The 18,025-nt window shown below is 35.4% G+C and overlaps 1 protein-coding gene across 1 annotated transcript; it reads right to left on the bottom strand.

The window, feature by feature from the left end:
• Window positions 1-14,165: 14,165 nt before the first annotated feature.
• Window positions 14,166-14,717, bottom strand: LOC145949900 (uncharacterized). The gene has a single exon (XM_083060804.1). It carries the CDS (start codon window positions 14,715-14,717, stop codon window positions 14,166-14,168), a length of 552 nt encoding a protein of 183 aa, XP_082916930.1.
• Window positions 14,718-18,025: the final 3,308 nt, after the last annotated feature.

Raw genomic sequence — 18,025 nt, forward strand, 5'->3', positions numbered from 1 at the left:
CTCAGCCTCATACTGATAATTACCTGTAAGACAGTCAAGGAAAAACAACACGAGAAAAGGGAGCGAGAAACATCTCACTTTGACTCACAGTGTAGGAATATACACTAAATAGCCAAACACAAAAAAAACATATATAACATAGATAAATTAATAATAATATGACATTTCAATCATCCAAGACATATCAACTTTTCATATAACATTAAAATGCACATGTATGGACACAGACTACATTTTATCATGCATGTGGCACCAGTAACATATCACATGGCGTATTGCCGCTAGCAATACACGAAGAGTAGTCTAGGAGTACATGTCGGGTCACACCCTCTGCACACTCTCACTGGAAGGACATACTACCAGAGTCTCGTCGGGATAGCTAAGCCGCGCAAGATACATCTCATGCACGCAATGGGGGAGACTGGGACTTACAAACTGAGCTATCCCTAAGGATTAATCCCCAAAGCTTTTACACTAGGGGGCCTTCTCTGGCGGTGTATTCCATATCTTACCCTTAAAAACATTTATGCATATGATGCATGTCAATCAAGACTCCATGCTTTTCTCATATCACATTTTCATGTCTCATTCTCATATCACATTATCACATCTCATCATCACATTTCATCATCATATTCTCATCATCATATTCACATCATCACATTCACATTATCACATTATCACATCATGTTCACCATTTTCACATAGCACTTTAATTCATATCAAAACTCATTTTTTTGCGAAATTAAATACATATTCATACATCTCATACGACAAGGAATACAACAGAACAATCAGAAGGTAAAACAAAAAATATTAAAAATATGCATGTTTCTCATAACACTCTAATTCATATCAAAACTTGTTTATTTTCAAAATTAGACACATATTTACACTCAGCAAACATCAAGGAACACAACAGAAAACTCAGAAGGTAAAACAGAAAACATTTAAAATTTGCCTCTTACAATTACCAATGCATTCCCTTAGGGTTTCTTATGGGAACCCATAGAGATCTCAAATTACACATTTATATTTACATATAAACAAAGCAAATAGAAGAAACATATATAATTGGGAAAAACCCCTCAATAAGCATATAACAAACATAGGATTGGGGGCCAATCCCACTACCCAACATATATACATTCCCACACTCAAAGTGAGATTTCTCACTCCCCCCTTACCTCGATAAGTAGGAGTTGAAACCAAAACAAGACCTTGCTAATCTCCTCCTCTGAGTTCCCCTTGGTCTTCAGAGAGTATAGAAGAAAATAGGTCAAAAGTGAAAAAAAATGCGTTTTTGGAGTGCCAGAACGTTCTATTTATAGGCATTAGATGTGGCTAGAACGGCCCGTTTCGAATCCGGAACGGCCCATTCTGGACTCATTCGTCCTACACAAATTTCATATCCAGAACGACCCGTTCTCAAACCAGAACGACCCGTTCTGGGATCGCATATTACTCATAAATTTGTTTGTTGGAACGGCACGTTCCAACCTAGTCTTTTTAGGCCATTTTAGTAGTCTGGAACGACCCGTTCCAATTTGAGAACGACCCGTTCTAGGCTACTAAAAATCAAAATATTACAAAAATAAATTTCATAAATATTCATTATCAAAATACTAATAATTGTTAAAAACCTTTAAAACATTCTATAAAACCCATTAAAATAACTATAAGAACATAATCTCCACAAATATAAAATAAATAATAATTAATTATTTACCAATAGAAAATTCGGGATGTTACAACTCTCCCCTCCTTTTTGAAATTTTGTCCCTAAAATTTTCCTGCAATAGAAATGGGTAGACTCTTCGCATCTTGCTTTCTAATTCTCATGTTACACTTTCCTCAATATTTCCTATCAGAAACTACACTAGTAGAAAATCTCGTGTAACCTTACTACCTCCAGAAACTCCATCAATCATAAACTCTCAATACACTCGACAAATCAATTTCTCACCCACATCCAAGGTTCCAATAGTTTCTAGTTAATTAGCACAATATCTCGTCTACTACTACTCGCACATATGCTTGCAGCGCAAGCGATACCACTCATCCACTACTTCTTACGTAAGCAAGAAGTATCAAACAATTAAGCACTCATAAGAATGAAGAAGAGCAGTCATAAAGATATTAGCTAACACTATCTATCATTCCTCTAATTACAATATAATCTAACAGTATAAAACTCAATAATATCAACACAAGGAGAACATCATCATCATCATTATCAAGCAAAGCATCATCAAAGTACACAACAAAAAAAACACGGACAGAGTACACAACAAAATCATGATAAGTACATAACTCACGGCCGATTGGATCGACCTACTCTGATACCACTTAATGTGACACCCTTTACCCCACATACCATAACACAAATAAAAAAAATTGAATAACATAATTTTTTTTCATAATTAAAATACCAAACATGTTTAAATAGAGGGTACCACATCCATAACTTAAACAGTAGCTTAATCAGTGGAAATTACAAAGAAATAATATAAGGTCTTACTAAATAATTTAATAAAAACATCTTAATCTAATCCTATCTATGCCCCGATTTCACATGTCCTATCAGAGCAAATCCCAACATAGAAGCCTAAGCTTCATCACCAACATCCTCAGCCTCATACTGATAATTACCTATAAGACAGTTAAGGAAAAACAACACGAGAAAAGGGAGTGAGAAACATCACACTCTGGCTTACAGTGTAGGAATATACACCAAATAGCCAAACACAAACAAAACATATATAACATAGATAAATTATTAATAATATCACATTTCAATCATCCAAGACATATCAATTTTTCATATAACATTAAAATGCACATGTATGGACACGGACTACATTTTATCATGCATGTGGCGCCAGTAACATATCACATGGCGTATTGCCGCTAGCAATACACGAAGAGTAGTCTAGGAGTACATGTCGGGTCACACCCTCTGCACACTCTCACTGGAAGGACATACTACCAGAGTCTTGTCGGGATAGCTAAGCCGCCCAAGATACATCCCATGCACACAATGGGCAAGACTAGGACTTACAAACCGAGCTATCCCCAAGGACTAATCCCCAAAGCTTTTATACTAGGGGGCCTTCTCTAGCGGTATATTCCATGTCGTACCCTTAAAAACATTTATGCATATGATGCATGTCAATCAAGACTCCATGCTTTTCTCATATCACATTTTCATGTCTCATTCCCATATCACATTATCGTGTCTCATTCCCATATCAAATTATCACATCTCATCATCACATTTCATCATCACATTTCATCATCATATTCACATCATCACATTCACATTATCACATTATCACATTATCACATCATGTTCACCATTTTTACCGAGCACTTTAATTCATATCAAAACTCATCTATTTGCGAAATTAAATACATATTCATACATTTCATACGATAAGGAACACAACAGAACAATCAGAAGGTAAAACAGAAAATATTTAAAAATATGCCTGTTTCTTATAGGGTTCCCACAGGAACCAACAGAGCACTCTAATTCATATGAAAACTTGTTTATTTTCAAAATTAGACACATAATTACACTCAGCAAACATCAAGGAACACAACAGAAAATTCAGAAGGTAAAACAAAAAACATTTAAAATTTTCTTTTTACAATTACCAATGCATTCCCTTAGGGTTTCCACGGGAACCCATAGAAATCTCAAATTACACATTTATATTTACATATAAATAGAGAAAATAGAAGAAACATATATAATTGGGAAAAACCCCTCATAAATAAGCATATAACAAACATAGGATTGGGGGTCAATCCCACTATCCAACATACATTCCCACACCCAAAGCGAGATTTCTCACTCACCCCTTACCTCGATAAGCAGGAGCTGAAACCAAAACAAGACCTTGCTAATCTCCTCCTCTGAGTTCCCCATAGTCTTCAGAGAGTATAAAAGGAAAAAGGTCATAAGTGAAAAAAATGCATTTTTGGAGTGCTAAAACGTTCTATTTCTAGGCATCAGATGTGGACAGAACGGCCCATTTCGAATCCAGAACGGCCCGTTCTGGACTCATTTGTCCTACGCAAATTTCATATCCAGAACGGCCCGTTCTGAAATCAGAACGACCTGTTTTGGGATCGCATATTACTCATAAATTCGTGTGTTGGAACGACCCGTTCTGGGATCGCATATTATTCATAAATTCGTGTGTTGGAACGGCCCGTTCCAACCTAGTCTTTTTAGGCCATTTTAGTAGTCTGGAACAGCCCGTTCCAATTTGAGAACAACCCGTTCTAGGCTACTAAAAATCAAAATATTACAAAAATAATTTTCATAAATATTCATTATCAAAATAATAATAATTATTAAAAACCTTTAAAACATTCTATAAAACCAATTAAAATAACTATAAGAACATAATCTCCATAAATATAAAATAAATAATAATTAACTATTTACCAATAGAAAATTCGGGATGTTACATGTTCAACCAGAATAAAAAACTAGGGTGGTGTGCTTCGTTGCTACAATCTTAGGCATGGTATCACATGCCTTTTATTGAACCAAATTGATAGCCAAAATATCCATTTATACCTAATCCCCCTAATAATCTTGATAAATTGTACAAAATTGACATGTTTGGTTGCACGGGTGAAATTGGGCTAAAAAACATAGCAAATGGTTTCTATTGTGGAATGAAAGGCAAACTAACATTTTGGTTGGTCTACCTTTACAAACTCCTTCATTGCATACTTGTGAGCGCATGGAATGGTATTGTTCCAATTCAATAATATTTCTATCAATTGAACAATTCTTGCAAGATCCATGAGTATCTACCAACAAACAACTTAGGCAAAGTTCACGTGCAACAAATAACATAGCAACAGAGTAACATGGACAGCGAAGGAGTAAGGTTGGACAAACCATTTCCCTTATGTTCAAAGTTGTTGACAATGAGTGTCTACAACCACATAAACATTCTATTCCATTCACTCCATTGCAACAACAACCAAATCATTTTGTCAATCCTTGACACTCTATAGCATCTACTTCAAAAGATTTCATAGAAAATCTTTTTGGTACTTCCCTTGCAACACCTCAATTAACACACTCATACCTACAAAATTTGTACTCGAACACCATTCCAACTAGTAGAGGATGACAACTCATCCACACTATATGTTGGCAATTTTAATCTATCAAGTTTCAATTTACATATTGATAGTCAAGATTACCAAACTAAGCAAAATCATGATGGTTGCATCGACAAAGAAAAAAGATTACAATAACATCCTCAACTAAGACACAACCCAACACGAATTAGAAGGTCACACCAGTGTGGAACTAGATATCATCACTATAAGAAAAACTCAAATTTCCGACGGATAAAAAAAAATTTCTGACGGATTAAAATCTGTCAGAAAATATATATTTTTGACGGACAATTTCTGACGGATATAAATCCGTTGGAAATTTCTGACGGATTTATATCCGTCAGAAATTTCTGACAGAATATTCTCTCAGAAATTTCTGACAATTTCCGACGGATTTTTCTGTCGGAAATTTCTGACACAATATTCTGTCAGAAATTTTGGACAGAATATTCCATCAAAAATTCCGTCGGAAACCCTGAATGCACTATTTAATATTCTTTATTATATGGGTGTTTTCAAAATATAAATATATATATTATTTGTAATGAATAACATAAATACAATGAGTGAGTGAGGTATGCCTAATTACGTATATCATTAATTTGTTTTTGAAAAATACCAACAATTTAATTAAGAATAAAATATCTTTTCTTTAATTTTTAAAAATTACTCATCTTTCAAAATATATACTATGTCATTGTTATGAAAAATTAATTTCATTCATCTTTGGTTATTCGTCAGTTGCAACAGTTTCAATCAATTGTCTTGTAATTCTTACCCACAGAAGCACAAACTGCCATTCAAAATATTTGTCAACAACAAAATACCAACCTAGATCAACAAAATGGGAAACAACATCAAAACCAACAACAAGAAGATGACCAAGACAAAAATCAACAAGACTCTCCTAATTATGAAGATTATTAGTTAGCATTAGAAAAATATTAATTACTCTATTTGAATTAACTATATATGATGTTTGAATTATGAATTGTTTTATTATTATGAACATTACTATTATCTTTTAAATTTATTTTGATGAAGCTTCTACAATCTATATATATATATATATATATATATATATATATATATATATATATATATATATATATATTAAACAGGTAAAAATAATGTCAGCTAGTTATATTAAGAAATTTATTTAAAAATTAAAATATTAATTTCCGACGGAAATTCTATCGGAAATGTCCCAAAGAAATTTCTGACGGAATTTCTGTCGAAAATCTTCCCTAGAAATTTCCGACGGAATTTCCGTCGAAAATGTCCCCTACAAATTTCTGACAAAATTTCCGTCGGAAATGTCCCCAACAAATTTCTGACAGAATTTCCGCCGAAAATGTCCCCCAGAAATTTTCGACAGAATTTCCGTCGGAAATGTTCCCCCCAAATTTCCAACGGAAGTTCCATCAGAAATTTCTAGAGGACATTTCTGACGAAAATTCTGTCAAAAATTTTTAACAGATAATTCCGTCAGAAATTTCAGACAAAATTTTCTGACAGAATTTTCTGTCGGAAATTAGTATTTCCAACAGATTTTTTTTCGACAACACTTTTTCCGACGGATTTAAATCCGTCAAAAATACCAAATTCCGTCAGAAATTTACTTGTTTTCGTCAGAAATTTCCATCGGAAATTGACATTTTTTTATAGTGCATTATGGGGACTAAAGATGCATGATAAATTATGTCACTACAACGTTAATACTAGTAATATGAACTTGCTAAAATGTAGCCTCATGAAAAGCTACAAGCATGTGATTTTAGTCAATTATAATAACGTTTTCTTAGCGGATTCAACCAAATCTAATCATTTAAGTGTATTCATTAACATGAATACTATCAAGATCAACCAATGTATTGTTCTAAAAAAGTTGAAACTATATCAAATTATATGTTAAAAAAAGATGCATGAAAAGCTAAAATAATGTGATTTTAGCCAATGTTTTTCCGTTTTTAACAAATTATAATAACATTTTTTTGACCAATTTAACTAATTTTAGTCATTCCATTGCATGCATTGACATGAAAAAATTCCCAATATAATTAAAAAAAATAATGGTAGTATAATACTTATATCTTGAAAAAAAATGTGTAATTTATATTAACAATATTAAGTTAAATAGATAAAATTATGTATTCTAACGCAAGAGTGTGGGGCCCTTAATTTTCATTAAAGGATAATACACTTTATTTTAAAATTTATCATTAAAATACAACAAAAATTATTTAAAATATTAAAATATTTTTTTTTATTTTAAATTTTAAAAATTATAATATAATTAAAATTTGAAATTTTTTAAGAATATCAACTAAAAGTTTGATTTAAGAGAAGCCAAATTCTAAATTGTATATAAAACATGCATAATAATATTAAAGTATGAATTCGGGTTTTGTGGTCCCAAATTTACATTGAATGAGTGAAAGGAGACCAATTTGAGATATAATTTTAGGAGAAGACCATTTATGTATTTTAAAAACTGTAGAGGATTAGCTTTGTAAAAAAAATCACTAAACATTGTGTGCAAGGTTGCTTGCACAAAGTTAGTTTTTTCATTTTCCAATTCAACCTTTTTTATTTCTTTTTCTAACCTGCCTTTCTTCTAAACGTTTTAATCTTAAATGGGCTTAAGGCAACCCAATAAAACAAGAAAATGTTATTCACTTAAATTTGCTCTACTTAATTGATAATGTATATAAAAAAGAAAATATTTTAGAAAAATAAAATTAAATAAAAAATAATAAATAAATAAAATTTGTTCATAGTTATGGATGTGATTTTATTATCAATGTTTTATCTCTTTTTCTTTTAATGTCTTTTTTTCTTACATTTTTTTAATATCTGGAAAAAATTGAGTTATGACTGTGAATTAGTTCAATGTGACCTAAAGTGAAAAATATTGTAGTGACTGTTTCAGTTGTTGTAGGTCCTTTACCAACATGAGGGTTGAGCTTATGGGCATTTATTATGGACTTTGGCTTTTTTGGAATGTTGGTAATAGAAATGTAAATTTGTGAATATGACTCTCTCATGGCAATTCATCTAATTTCTATTGATCACTTACGTTGTCATCCTTATGTTGCCATTTTGAATAGCATCAAATCATTTATGGATAAGGATTGGAACCTTACCTTCTAACATAAATGGAGGGAAGATATTGGATGACAAAATTTGGAACTTCTTCAGAGTAGATTGTACAACTTAGGACTCTTCTCTCTTTGCAAGTTGACGCTCAAGGAATCTTATTTCTTAGACATTAGATCTCTTTCTATTTTTTTTTATTGTCTTTCAATTTCATACTTTATGAAGAAAAAAAACTCACAAGCACTCCCACATAGACCCTAAGTTTAATCACATTTGTAATAAATCTTAAACTAACATAATTTGATGTGCATGGATAAATGAGAAAAATAATTAACTTATTTAAAACCGACATAATATAGAGTGAGAAAAATAAGAAGGAAAAGGGGCATAAGACAATGAGGGAGAAATGAAAAGGCTTAGAAGTAGAACGACAAAGCCAAAAAACGATGAACTTTATTTTTTCAAATTATTATTAGGACAAAACTTAGTTTCAAATAGTTGGTCTACAAGGTCATAAATCCTATTCATGTAATCCATGAGTACTCATAGTGCCCATAGCAGGTCCTAAAAGTAATCTTTCGAATATCCTCAAACTTTACCCGAATTTGGTGGTAACCTAATCTCAAATCTATGTTGTAAAACACACAAGCCCCAAATAATTGGTCATAAGGTCATATATCCTAGGCAAAGGATAATTGTTCTTAATGGTAACCTTATTAAGCTGATGGTAGTCTACGTACACAATCTCATGTTTCCGTCCTTTTTCTTCATTAGCAACACATGTGCTCCCCATGGCGACATACTCGACCTAATGAATTATTTCTTTTGAAGCTCTTTTATCTGTTTCTTAAGTTCATCTAAATCCCTAGGTTTTGGTACAAAAATGGGTGTAGTACTAGGTACTAATTCTATAAAAAGTTCAATCTTTCTCTTAAATGGTAAGCTATACATGTCCTTAGGGAAAACCTTAAGAAACTCACTCACTAAAAGAATCTCACTAAGCTTATTGTCTTTCTCAAGTTTTAAATAGGCAAGAATCATTCATATCTTATTGTTTTCTTTTAAACAAATTTTTTTTAATTTTATTAGCACTTAAAAATTTTGCATTTTTACTCTCACCAAAGGATATGGATTTTTTCAAAGTAGATTAAAAGGACATGATTGGAAGATAATCAATCCATTCCAATAATGATATATAGTTGATTATGAGGCAAACAAATAAGGTCAACTAGAATTTCAACAAGAACTTATAAAGGAGGCTTTTCACCATCATAAATTAAAAAAAAATAATTACTAAAATAAATTAATAAAAAAGTATTTACCAAACAAAATAGTTTTGGCCACGTCAAATTAGGAGGGAGACAAGAAAGCGTTAGCTATGGTGATGATTTCTGGAAAATGTCAAGTTAAGTGACGCTTTCATGCAAACACGTAAGAGCCAGAGGAGAGTTTTGTATGGCAACACAAAATGTCACCATGGTTGACATTTTTTTGCATGAAGTTTTATTATATATAGATGAAGGAACTTTTCTCTTCATTCTATATTTCTCAACTCTTCGGTTATTCATTATGCAACTCATCTCTTCATTCTCATATCTCTATCTCTTGATTCTGCATATTTCTACTTTCATTTTCAAAATGTTTTTCATTTTCTTACTGTATTATAATGGTAGTAGAATTAATAATGATCAAGGTTGCATTTTTACAGGTGACACGAAAACAATTCGTGAAAATCGTGGATTGGATTTTGAATCTTTAAAGAAAAAAATTCATACCAAATTGAAATTGCATCATAACCAAATTGTTTCTAGCATCACTTGTAGATATTTACAATCTCTGAATCCCATTTTTTATCTAGCTGGAGAAATTGCAGACGATGAAGATGTTGTGTGCATGCTTGATGGTTTTGAACACCAAAGTTATATGGCTATGGTAGAATTATATATTGATGTTGATATTCTTAGCACATCTTCTTTTTCTTTACAAGATTTAACTACAACAGAAGAAGGGCATCAACCTCCAATTTTAACACATTCAAATGTAATGAGTAGCCATCATCAGTTTGAGCAAAGAATTTTTCCACCAATTAATCATTTTAATTCAAACATTGATTTTGCAACAAACTTAAGTGACGATGATGATATCAATGTTGAAGAAGATGATGAAATTACAGATGATAGCTTATCAAACAAAGGTAACAATGATAGTAATGATAATTGTATGATAAACGCGTAATCATCATTTGAAGTTGAGCCTCCCATAATGAATGAATTAGGTAATTACATATTATTTTGTATTGTCATTTTAATTTAGTAATGTTTATTATTGATATTGTGTCTCTTGTCACCATGTAGGTCCATCATAACCTCTATTTTTGGAGTAATACTCCACATTATAGTTACATTGATTGGTCTCATCCAGATCAAGAGATGTGGTATGGTGGGTTAGATGTTCCCAATTCTTGGCATGTTGGGGATGAGTTATATGTTGGACTCTATAACACCCCGATTTTCACAGATTATACGAAGGCCCAAAGCCCAATAAGGGTAATTTAGTAGCCTAGAACGGGTCGTTCCCAGACTGGAATAGGCCGTTCCAAACTACTAAAAAAACCTATTTTTGGTAGCCTAGAACGAGCCGTTCCCACACTGGAACGGGCCGTTTCAAACTACTAAAAAGGCTTGTAAGCTTAGTTGGGAATGGGCCGCTCCAAAGTTCGGAACGGGTCGTTCCAAACATGACCGTTGTGAGTTAAAACTCATCTTCAGAACGGGACATTCTGGTTTGAGAACGGGCCGTTCCAAATGTGAATTTAACATATGATGAAAGGATCCAGAACGGGCCGTTCCAGATTCAAAACGGGTCATTTTGGCCACTCTTGAAATCTATAAATGGAGCACTCTGGCACTGTTTCTAGACACACTCTCTAGAGACCAAGGAGAACCAAGAGAAGGAGATCAACCAGATTCTGCTCTAACTTTGCCTTCTGCTTATCCAGGTAAGGGGAGAGTGAGAAACCTCGTTCAGGGGTGTGGGAATAATTGTTGGGTAGTAGGATTGGCCCCCAATCCCTTGCCTGATGCGTTCTTCTAGGAACAAGAAAAATATGAATGCTTTCTGTCTTGCTTTCTGATTGCTCTGTTGTATTCCTTGTTGGATGTGATGTGTGAATATGTGATTAATTTTGAGAATAAATATGTTTTGATATGAATTAGAGTGCTTTATGAGTTCTTATGGGAAATCCTATGAGAAACAGGCAAAATATGAATGTTTTCTGTTTTGCTTTCAGAATGTTCTATTGCGTTTCTTGTGTGATGTAGAGTGTAAATATGTATTTGATTTCAAAATTAGATAAGTTTTTATATGAATTAGAGTGCTCTGTGGGTTCTTGTGCGAAACTCTATGAGGAACAATTATGAATATGACTATGTAAAATAGGAACAAATGACATGAGATATGATGTGAATGAGAATGTGAAATGTGATGGAATGAGATAAGCTATGACTATGAGAATGTGAAATGTGATGATATGAGACATAAAATTCCATGACAAGTGAAATGTTGAGTCAATGAAATTATGAATGTGTGACATCTATCATATGCATAAATGATTTATTCCAGGTGTGCCGCTTATGCCGCATACCAATGATGTAACAAGCTATGTGATGAAATGACTTATTCCAGGTGTGCCGCTTAGGTCGCATACCAGTGATGTAACAAGCTATGTGGTTAAATGATTTATTTCAGGTGTGCCGCTTAGGCCGCATACCAGTGATGTAACAAGCTATGTGATGAAATGAATTATTCCAGGTGTGCCGCTTAGGCCGCGTACCAGTGATATAACAAGCTATGTGATGAAATGATTCCAGGTGTGCTGCTTAGACTGCATACTAATGATGTAACAAGCTATTCTAGGTGTACCTTGGGTCACCAGAGATAAAATGATGAGAAATGTGAAACTTCCATATGGCGCCACACACATGCATTTATGAGTCGAGTCCATGACATCATTGCATGATAAATGAGTGTGCATGTGATATTGATTATGTATGTGTATTGTTTACATGTGATTTGTGCTTGTGACTTATGTTTGTTGTGTGTGTTATCTAACCTTTATTTCTGCACCTGAACTTGAGTGAGATGTTTCTCACTCCCTTGTTGTTCTTTGTATATGTTTAAATTGTGTTAGAAATGATCATCAGCACAAGGATGTTGGTGACGAGGCTTAGGCTTCAGTTGGGCATGCTCTGATAGGATATGTGACATTGGGGCATAACTGGATTTAGTTTAAAATTTCCTTATTGTTATTCTATTTTGGAAGAGATTCATTTTGCTATAAATTCCGCATTTGACCATGTTTGAAGTATATGAATGTGAATTCTCTACTCTTATGTTAATGGATTCATTATTTTAATTTTAAAGATTTTATTTAAACCAAATATATGTTTTTATATGTATGTTGGGGTAGAGGGTGTCACATTAAGTGGTATCAATGGGTCAGCACTTAGATTGGTGGGTCACCTATTAAACCGCATGACCCGGTTTTTATTGAAAATTTTAAAAAAATATTTATGTTATACATATTTCATACCTATAAATTTCAAAAAAAAAAAAAAAATCACATCATACCTTAAAGAAACTCCAAAAAAATTACAAACACATTTTAACATAATTTTATAATGTCATTCATGAGTTTTAAGCAAATAAAACAAGTTCTAAATATGAGTTTCAAACAAGTAAAACACACACATAAGTTCCAAGCTGACTTGTAAGTTCAAACATATAACAAGTCACATAACAAAGCTACAAATAACATTTAAACATAATTGAACTACAAGATTTAAACAAATCTATATAAAGTATTTATGTCCAAGGATTAAAAGTTGCGGCTGCCACTCCTTCATCAAAAACCTCAAATCCTTCTCTAATAACTTCCTCAATATTGCTTTCATTAAAATTCATGTTTTCCATAGTATCATCTTGTGCTTGTGCATCATGATCCTCATCCTCATCCAAATTTAATTGATCTATGAAAACAATTTAGAAATAAGTTAGTAATTACAAATTCAAATTTAGTGATAACAAATACAAAATAAAATAAAAATATAAAAAAATACCAAAGTCACTTGAAATTGGTTGGATGGTCATATTTGCAAGGTCATTACGTAATGCATCCACCTCCTCATTGGTTAAAAATGGTGGGGAATCCCCCACTACCCAATTAGAATGGTCATCAAGCGTTTCAAGATTAATAGGACCATAAATTTGATGTCTTTTTTTCCTAAGCACATGTAAATATGTAATGTATTTAAATCTAAGCACATGTATTTAGAAATAAAAGGATACAAAAAAAGAAAGAAACATAATAATACCTATGTTGTAACCTCAAGTTGTAACAAACAAAAACTAGATCATTAAGCTTTTGATGCTCCAACCTATTTCTTTTCTTTGAATGAATATGCTCAAATACGCTCCAATTATGTTCACAACCCGAAGCACTACAAGTTTGACTTAAAACATGGATAGTTAACTTTTGTAGATTTGGTGCACCACAACCATAAGATTCTCACCATTGATCTAGAATATTGCATGAAATATATTATTATATGTATTAAACGTAGATAAACATTAAGGATCACAAAGTCACAAGTTATGAAAGTACTTACCTGGCATAACTGTATTTCTTTCATACAAAGCAGATTGCCTTCCAAAATCCAACTCAGCATCTTTATATATTCTCATCTAAATAGTCAATTTGTTTCGTAGCTCAGGATCTCCATGAGAATACTTCATCATTAAATCTAAAAGTTGGATTCAACCAATAACCAACAACATAAAGATTCCTACGAAGCTATGAATCCTAGCGGTTATCTATGATCTTCAAGTAAGGTTCCACTTTCTTCTTATTTCTTCTAAACTTTTTTCATTATCTCTTCTCTAGCTTTATGTATAGCTTGGTAAAGAAAACCCATGGCAGGTTTATCTTCCTTATCAACAATACGCAACACACGTACAAATGGTTCTGTGAGTTTTACTATATCAACACATTTAGTCCAAAACCCAGAGTCTAAGACTTGTTCCACAAATTTCTTTGCTTTTGCTTCTTTGGCATAAGTTGAGCTTGTCCATTCCTTAGATGTAACCATGGCTCTTAGTGCATCTTTTTGAGCCAAAATACTTTGCAAAACAATAAAATTAGTTACAAACCGAGTTGGAGTAGGACGAAGTATTTCTCTTCCACTTGTGTGCTTTCTCATCAAATACAATGCATAACAATGATTGTAGACATATTTAGTAATATTTGAGGCATGTGACACAGCTTCACTTACTTCCTCTAACTTTCCCATGTCTTGCAACATCAAAGTAATGCAATGTGCTGCACAAGGAGACCAAAATAATTTAGGAAACTCTACTTCCAATAACCTACCAACGGCAACATAATTGGTAGTATTGTCTGTCACCATGTGAACAATGTTTTCGGGCCCAACAATATAACACCACCTCTCTGAAAAGCTTATACAACATATTAGTAGGTTTAGAAGCATGAGAAGCATCAACAGATTTAAGAAAAATAGTTCCTTTAGGACAATAAACTAAAAAGTTGATCAAAGTTCGCTACACCAATCAGTCCACCCATTCTCCATAAGAGTACAACCTGTTTTCTTCCAAATTAAACGATAATTTTCTACAAGCTTCTTTACATCATCAACCCACCTATTTAACAAATGACCAGAATAATATGCATACACCACAACAAAATTGATTATTACCGACAATTATTTAGTGGCAATAAGTTAATTGCCTTTTGTTCTTACCGGAAATCTGCCGTAGAGCTGATCCGCCAGGTAAGATCGGTGAGCCTCCTTCACTGGTACGTTTGTGTTCTAAGATGGGGGTGGTACCTGCAAAAGAGACTCCGATGCTAAAGTTAGGGTTTGTATGAGTATGAATCTCGTATATGTAATGCACGTACCTTAGTATGAATTAGGGTTGGTTCGGGCCCTGGGCCTGAGATAAGATATGATAAGATTAGATAATGGGTCTCGTTTGGAGCGAGATCCCTTGAGATCAGGTATGATTTACCTAAATGCCGAGCTGACGTTGCGTAGCGTGTGCCCGAGGTCATCTTGCGCTGTGATGCCAACCTCGGAGCTCGGCTTCGCAGTAGGGACAGTACACTAGCCCCCCGAGCTCCGAAGACCATAGGTCAAGGAGTTAAGACCGAGCTCGCTAGAGGGGAGTGACCTTTTGCATACGTTGGCCTGTCAGGGTGCTATGTGTCGTAACCGTCATTTCTCATTTCAGTAACCGAGGTCGGCGCGTTAATGGGCGTGATGGTTATGTGATGATGGCCTTATTTAATGCTTGATCAGGTGTGCCCCCTGGTTGACACGTGTTGCGGCTGTTTGGATTTTGGAAAAAACCTTTTCTCTCCTTCGCGCCTCTTCCCCTTTCCACTTTATTCTTTTTCTGCTTCTTGGCTTCTCGAGTACGATAACTTTTCTTGCCTTCTTGCTTCCGTTCATTTTTCGTCTCTGTTTTCAAAATTCCTCTTCGAGTTCTATTACTCCTCTTGATGGCTGGTGGTCGTGGCAACAGTTCTTCTGCACCTGCCAGGGGCAAGGCGCGCGACAAGGCGGTGGCTACCGGGAGGGGCGCTGCCGAGAGGAAAGACCCGCCTCCGCCCAAGGACCTGGAGTCGGGCATTCCTGGCTACGACTGGGTTAAGCGCGAAATGGGGGGGTCCAAAGTGTGTTCAGATCGCCTCTAGAGGTCAATGCGGTTTGGGAGACGCACTGGATTTGCGACCCTTCCATTTCTAGGATGATTCGACTCGATCCCTGTCCGGCCGATGAGGGTGTGTATATGGGGAGGTCTACCGACCCTCCTCATTTCTATGTCTATCAGTGTTTCTTCAAGGACCTGGGCGTTTGTCTTCCTTTCACTCAGTTTGAGTGTGATTTCTTGAACTACATCAACGCGGCTCCTTGCCAGCTACACCCCAATAGCTGGGATTTTTTGAGGGTGTTTCAAGTCCTGTGTGCGGTCCTAGGGATAGAGTTGTCCCTTCGCGTTTTCCTTCACTTTTATCAGTTGAAGCTGGGTGTTCTGCCTTATGGCGTTCTTTCTTTGAACGGGAGTAAAGAGGGGGGTTTATTCACTCTTTACTCCCAGTCTTATAAAAATTTCAAAACCGAGTTCTTCCGGGTTGCCCTCGTGGACGTTGACCATTTAGAGGATGGGGACTTCTACTGCGGTGGATTGCCGAAGTTCCCTTTCTACTGGTGCCCCAAACCGTCTAGGTTCCACGGGGTGGATCCTTCGCAATTGACGGCCTCGGAGGCTGCCGCCATTGGGAATCTTTCGGCACTTCCTTGCCCGTTGGACTGCAAGTCGATCTTGTCGCTGGCGAACTCGGCGCATAGGGAGAGGGGCCTCCAGGGTGAGTATCTTATGTTTTGGTAGCTTGTTGAGGTTTGTGTAATTCTTCTTTGTTGATGTGCCCTATTTTCTGTCTACAGGCATTATAGGGGAGGATTTGTGGCTTGAACTGAAGCACTTCTTCAACGTGACCGAGCTCGAGGTCTCTGAGCCTCTAGAGGAAGAGGTTTCCCCCCTGAAAGTGAACCGGAAAAGAAAGAGGGGCGGGAGAGAGGTCGAGGGGACCTCTTCCCCTCGTGGAATAGGGGAGGTTGCCTCTGAGGCTGCTGAAGCCGGCGTGGTGGACCTTGCTGGATTTCCACCGTCGGAGGGGGTCGTTCGTGTGGCCGCCGAAGAGGTGGCGTCGACTGTTGAGCCTATCGCTCAGCCTGGCGAGGTGTTGGCCCAAGCTGCTAACGAGTTGTCCAGGCCGCCGCGGTGAGTATTTTTCTTTTCTTAGTCTTATTTCTATTTTCTTCATTTTATGTTGTTTTTCTACATTTTGACTTGCGGTTGTTTCCTGTAGGCAGGGGATGCTGCCGAGGAAGTGGTCCTTGCTGCCGGGCGGGTTACCTCGGCTGCTGAGGAGGCGATCCGGGGTGTTGTATCTGCTGCTCCGGTTGGCGAGGTAAGCAGTTGGCCTTTCTGTGGCATTGTTGATAGACTATGGCCAAGGCCAAGGAATCCAAGAGGTGATATCTTAAAAGAACCAAGAGGAATGGGATGATCTTAAAGACCTTTTCATTTGTTTGTACATATAGTAGTCTCTTGTATAGGTTATTTTGCCTTTGTATTTGTAAGGCACTTTACTTGCTTTTTCCTAGTGTTTGTATATTGTTTTTAAGGTAGGTTACTTGGAGAGTTTAGCTCCATTTAACCTCCCTAGTTGATACTTTCATTTTATATTTTTTAGTAGGGAAAAGGGGGTGACGTTTAGCAAAGCTAGGGAGTGTGCTTAGAAATTGGGCCTGAGTTGGGCCTAGGCAAAATTTTGCATATTGGACTCATTTTGCTCCTAATTTTTTATAGATTTGAATTAGCTAGGCCTCATCATCATATGATGAACCTAGCTAACCCAAATCAAGGATTTTCAAATTAATTCATGGAGCATTTTGAGAACAAGGCCGCCTAGCCCACATGTGTTCCTTTGGCCGGATTTCTAAAGCCCCTCCTCTTGGTTTTTGAAGCTTGCCTTGCAAGATACTAAACCAAGGGAGGTTAAGCCAACCTTACCATGGTTCTTAAGTGAACCATGGTCAAGGTTAGCTTCTCCTAGAAGCCACCTAAACCGTAGGAGTTAAAGCTAACTCTACCATGGTTCCTAGTGAACCATGGTTAAGGATAGCTTCTC

Source organism: Cajanus cajan, chromosome 7, assembly GCF_000230855.2.
Source record: "Cajanus cajan strain Asha chromosome 7, NIPB_CcT2T_4, whole genome shotgun sequence".
Taxonomy (NCBI): Eukaryota; Viridiplantae; Streptophyta; class Magnoliopsida; order Fabales; family Fabaceae; genus Cajanus; species Cajanus cajan.